A 6,096-nucleotide genomic window follows, 5' to 3' on the forward strand; every position below is an offset into this window, starting at 1 on the left:
AATCTCTCGTCTTTGAAGTTGTCTTACTAACCAGCCTGAATATCCTGGTTAAATACCACAAAACTAGCAGTAAGATCCAGAGAGGTGCTCACATAAAGCAGGGTTTCATATTTACTGCACATGTAACAGAAAGAAAGCAGATTAGGGATAGCAAAGATTGAAAACCAATCACAAAACTGGTGCCTAAAGCATGTTAGACAGGGAGTAATCCTCACATTACCGCTAACAGATGCTACATGTTATTTTATTGTGTTCAGTATCATATATAACCCAAATAACTTACATTAAACTTTATCGTCTACTCCTAATCCACTAGGCACAGTTATAAACCCAATTTACACAAGCTCTACATACAACGCTCATCATTTCATAACAGAAAACATAAGTATTATGCATGGCTGACATTTCATCATTACAGGCTTTAAAAAAGTTTTATTTGTGTATATTTTCTTTTCTCTGAAGAAAAAAAGCTCAAATTCCCAGCAAGCATGTAAATGTGGTTAAACAGTGACTTTCAGCACCATGGAGAGCGCACTACAAAATAACATTGACATAAATAGCACTGAGACAGCAAAATTATTTTTAGACTATTTTATGTTTTTAAACATTATATGAAAAATATTTTAGCTTGTACAGAGCTTAATTATTTACAGGTAAAACAAATTGTATTTTTAATATCTCATGGCAATGTGCCTTGATTTAACCAAGCGTAAAAGCTTCATCATAATTATTTAATAATTGCATAATTACATCAATAATATTATAACATACAATATGCAATATTTTTTAAAGTTGTAAATAAAACAAAGATTACTTTAGTAAGAGAAATTTCAGTCTTTCTACTTAAATTCATGTCTAATTTAATGTGTGCTGTTTAAGTTAACTGTAAAATTCACTAGCAATTACAGAGTAAGAAAATGTTTCTACAATTTTTTATGTACTAATAACAATAATACTAAGAATAAAACATTTGGTTAAATAATGAATTTACTGACTTCTAATTTCAATACATAAATTGGAATTTTAATTAAATTGGCCACACCCTCACAGGAAGTTGAACTGGAGTGGCAGGAAGTAGAATCCACTGTATTGGAATTCAAAGAGTTTTGTAACAAAACATAAATAATTACATCAATAATTTAGACTAATCATGATATTTATACATTTATATTTATATGTATTCACTGGATCCTGTTAGCGACCTTAAAATTGAATTAAAAATATAAAAGGGATTCCCATTTCTTTTTTATAAGTTACATTTAACCATACAACCACATTCACAAGTCTTTTTCAACCCATGAACTCAAAGCTACGTCTACATAAAATGAAAAAAAAAAAAAAACAGATGAAAGAAGACAGGAGACTCGGTAAGATTCTGTCTAGAGACTCTGTCACTAAGAAGAGGTTACTTTCCTCTCCAAATTAATTATTTAAATGCTGAGTCATTTAGCCATTAACCAGCCTGCCGTGTGACTGGAGGTAATCTGTACCACGAGAACGCATGTCTCTCACTCATATTGCGTCATCATGAAACACCCTTAAATGTTATCAGTAATGAGAATTTTGGGGTTGACCTTTATATGACCTACATAACAGGTACACATTTATCTCAATGTCTGATGTTTATGAGTTAAAGACCAGAATTTTTTACAAAATTAAGGCTCTGTTGTGAAACGAGTGAGCTGCCTTATAACCTAATCAGCTGTATTGCGGCCTTGTAAGGAAGCATACTTGACAAAGGAACTTTATACTTGAGAACTATGGAACGTTTTACAGAGGCAGCAACATAAAACATTTTAATTAGATAAAAATAATTTTATCAATACTTTTTGCTAATGAAAGAAATACATTTACAATCAATTTTTTGATTGTGTTGTCCATTATATTATTGCTTTTCAAAATAGCTCCTGTCTCCCGAGTGTGCACATGATGACTTAAAAGACTGCCAACGTAAGCAGCTCACTAGATTTTGGAACAAAGCTTTAAAAACAACATGGCAGCCACTTTCTTTTATGCCACTAAAACCATGGTAGAAAGATATGAAAAAAAGGACACACCACCATTTGCCTAGTATCACCTTTATACAACTGTAACACTAAATGGAATAGGCTTTAATAAACGTAAGCATGATTTAGTTTTGGTTATTGATCTTTTTTTTTTTTTTTTTTTTTTTTGCTTTTGTTAAATCCTACTTCGTGGTGGTCATGCTTGATTACTGACTGGGTTTGGTAAAAAGGAGCAGGCCTCAAGGCTCAAAGCACTGTGTAAAGTAAGTGTTACAAATCTCTGTGACTACAGGCCACAGCACCGCGAGCAGAAAACAAACAAACAGAGAGAGCAAAAGACAGTCTATACCAGCGTATTATGAAGATTATCAGTTATTAACCGTGCATTATACTATCCAGACATGGGCTATTTGTTCTCTGGCAGTGTCTTTGTGATTCTGACAGGTTGATAGACGTTGCTTATTAAGGTTGACAGATAACATATGCCGCATGTGCTGTTTGGAAAGTGAAACAATCCTTTCAAATGCGTGACACTGTTCTTATGCAAGGCAGAAATAATTTAAAGACCTAAAGGTTAGTTATTATCATGCCAAGCTTGGAATAATACATCTTTATTACATTTATATAAAATTCTGATATAATGCCCAGGTAAAATACTATGCAAAACATAAGGAGGGATATATTTATAAAATTGTACAAATGTCTAAAATTGTACACCTAACAAAGATGAATCATTATCACTGTCTCAGATACAGTTATTATTATTATTATTAAAATTTGTACTTGACACAGTGATAATTGCCTCAAAGAGTGAGACATAACAATAAAATGATTGCTAAATACAAATATATAATATGATGCAATATAAAATAATATAATATAATGCAATATAATATATTTCACTGGATCAAGAGTAGCAACATTTTTTTCAATAATATATGTTTATATATTGTTTATGTGTGTGTGTGTGTGTGTGTGTGTGTGTGTGTGTGTGTGTGTGTTTGTGTTTTTACACTGAGTAGCCAAAATTTTATCATATAAAAATGTCCTTTGATGTCAGCAACCAAACACATACAAAAAAAAAATTCTCCTCTTATATATAAGTTTTTATGTTTTTGGGGGGTTTTGTGGTATTGTTTTTAGAGGTTCTAGTCTCGGGCCGGCAATACCACGACTGAGGTGCCCTTGAGCAAGGCACCGAACCCCCAACTGCTCCCCGGGCGCCGCAGCATAAATGGCTGCCCACTGCTCTGAGTGTGTGTTCACGGTGTGTGTTTGCACTTTGGATGGGTCAAATGCAGAGCACAAATTCTGAGTATGGGTCACCATACCTGGCTGTATGTCACGTCACTTCACACTTCACTTCTTCACTTAATATGTCTATTTGTTATACTATCCTTACTATGTCTGATCATAGACTTATTTGCACAATAATTGGACTTGTGACCCATTTTTGGATTGCAACCCACCAGCTGAATTGTGTGTGAAAATGTATTTTTTGTTTTTTTTTCTATATAGAGAGATATATTTTTTTTTTGGATGTGTATGTAATGAGATGAGATAACAAATTTTTTTTTTAAGTTAAGTATTACATTTAAATGAATAGCATCAAAATTCAATGATTTCATACAGCATGAGAGACGAGATAATCCACTGGGGACTGGCATGTGTGGGCACACAGCGGACAAATCCAGCCTCTGCCCCATACGAGCACACAACTGGCATGGGCCCAACACCCTCACTTCAGAAAGCGGCTGGTGCACAGCACAAAAATGAGATGCTTTACATGCCTCCAAGGCAAAAACAACTGATAGTATGCTGCAGTATGTTTTTGTACATGTTTGTAAAAGGCAATTATAAATTTTATGATTGGTGGGTTGTTTGATTATTTAATATATCAGATTAAATGCATTAGAAATCTACTGCCGTTTTTGGAGAAAAAAGGGGAAGAACTGACTGATAAACATTTAACATCACAATTGTTTCTCCTTAACACAAATAAATGCATCCAATTCAGAGTAAACCACATTATAGCTCTGCTCTCTTACTGTGTGTCAACAGTTGTCTCACTTGTGTCTAATTTTGAGGAAAGTTGATGCTTAAACAAAAGAGAAATGAAAGAGAAATTTTCCTCCAGGCAGTTATCATGGGTAGTTTATAAGTAATAATCAATATCAAACAGGTCACTGATACAGAGAAAGTCATCATGCTCTCCGTATCTGAATTCAGCCTGAGACTCAAGGATTTTCAGTGCATAGCCAAAACTAAAACTAACATATGTTTTAAAGAAACAGAAGTTATAGGGTTTCCAGACCGTTTTGACCAATTACTTAAAAATGGATCTAAGCGGAGCTAGATAAACAATCCTAAAATGACATTCCAGAGAGTAAAAAACAGCATTTTTTTATTTATTTTTTTATTTTTTTTTATTATAATTATTATTCCCTGATGTCTTCAGCTTATTCATGACTGTGGGAATCTAATAGCAACCAGTACAAAAAAAAAAAGAAAAAAAAATACGTTTGATTGATGCGCTTCCGTCAAAAAGTAGCTGCGTTCAAACGCGCTGAACAGTCTCCAGTCGTTACCGTATCCGTGCTCGGTAACATGACTGCAAAAACAGCAAGCAATCTACGCGGAAGCCCTAACTATCGCCGTTCTCCCGTCACACCTCTTTCGATCAATAACTGAATGACTAACCTACTTGGAAATGGTATACAGTCATGTAGAATTGCTTAGGACTACAAATATGAACGGAGAATAAAAATAAAAACAGAGTGACGCGTTAACGTCCGCGTTAACGGAGATATCTTGAGCGTCTCGCGAAACTGGGATGCTGTGAAACGCGCGCGTTCGACGCCTCTCCGCGCTCGCGCTTCTGAGGTACTTACGTGTAGTGCTGAGGGAAGAGGAGCGTCGCCGTTCCCGGTGAGGAGAGGCTGAGGAGCAGCACAGTTTGAACGGAGAGCAGGCAGAGCAGACTGGAAGACTGGGCAAACATCGCCATTTCCCATTAAAATTTAAAGAAACTGGGTAGATATAAACGGAACCGGTAGTCAAGCGAACGAAGGCAGACGCCGAGCTGTGGACGAGGATGGAGGAGGCTCGTTAAGATCCAAAGCCGCTGTTAGATCTCAATCGGCAACGGGGCTGAGGGATCGATTGGCGCGAGACAAGGCAGTTCGGAGACGCGCAGATGCCTAGATGCTGCTGCCGCCACTGGCGCTGATGCTGCTGCCGCTGCTGAGCCTTGTTTGCTCTCTCTCTCTCTCTCTCTCTCTCTCTCTCTCTCTCTCTCACACACACACACACACACACACGGGGGAAGCGCGTTTTCCCTGCGTGACAGACGGGGGCGCGCGACTAAGGAAGACCCTCTTGTCCAGTAGTTATCCAAACTATACTCATTAAATAAGACAAAAGCTGTATGTGAATATAATGTTGTAGGCTATACACTAACAAAAAAGATTATTCGTTGAAGTATCTTACATAAATAGTACATTTCAGTACCATAGTATAACCACAACCTGATAGCATCACTGTACCACACATATTTTTTTTTTGTATTTGTGGTACTTTTTTGTATAGTAAGCAAGATTCTGTCCATGCTTGTTTAACCACTATGGCAAGGTTATATCATGATAATTTTTTGAACATGCTTTTAGACATATACAATAGTAACTTTATCATTTTTTGATTGATATGGATTGATATGCATTGAACATCGATCAAATGATATGATGTTTCAATGCAACATGTGAAAATAATGATAGATGATTTTAAGATTTAAGGGGTTACTTTATGTAAAAAAAACCTTACTGTACCTAACTGTAACACCTTACTGTAACTGGCCACCATTAAAGTAGAAAAATATAGGCTAAATCAAGCATCATTATTACTATTGCTTATACTTTTATGTAAAATTACGTATTCATTTATTTATAGTACACATTATTTTGAATGAAGATTTCTGTTTCTAAAGCTATGTGCAACATATCCAAATGCACAAATCGTGTATGAAAAATGAAGTGCAAGTACCTTTATTTGTTTTTCCCTATTATTAAAAAAAAAAAAAAAAAGTGTATCTTTT

The 6,096-nt window shown here is 35.4% G+C and overlaps 1 protein-coding gene across 2 annotated transcripts in view; it reads right to left on the reverse strand.

Annotated features, from left to right (window-relative positions):
- Positions 1 to 5,288, reverse strand: part of cacna2d2a (calcium channel, voltage-dependent, alpha 2/delta subunit 2a) — a 203,841-nt gene extending 198,553 nt beyond the window's left edge. For both annotated transcript variants that reach the window (XM_042758977.1, XM_042758975.1), the window contains exon 1: positions 4,898 to 5,288. In XM_042758977.1, the coding sequence (XP_042614911.1) occupies positions 4,898 to 5,013 (116 nt within the window). In that variant the 5' untranslated portion in view covers positions 5,014 to 5,288. The remainder of the gene's footprint in view (positions 1 to 4,897) is intronic.
- Between the last annotated feature and the right edge of the window lie 808 nt (positions 5,289 to 6,096).

The sequence above is a fragment of the Cyprinus carpio genome, chromosome A6 (genome assembly GCF_018340385.1).
Source record: "Cyprinus carpio isolate SPL01 chromosome A6, ASM1834038v1, whole genome shotgun sequence".
Taxonomy (NCBI): Eukaryota; Metazoa; Chordata; class Actinopteri; order Cypriniformes; family Cyprinidae; genus Cyprinus; species Cyprinus carpio.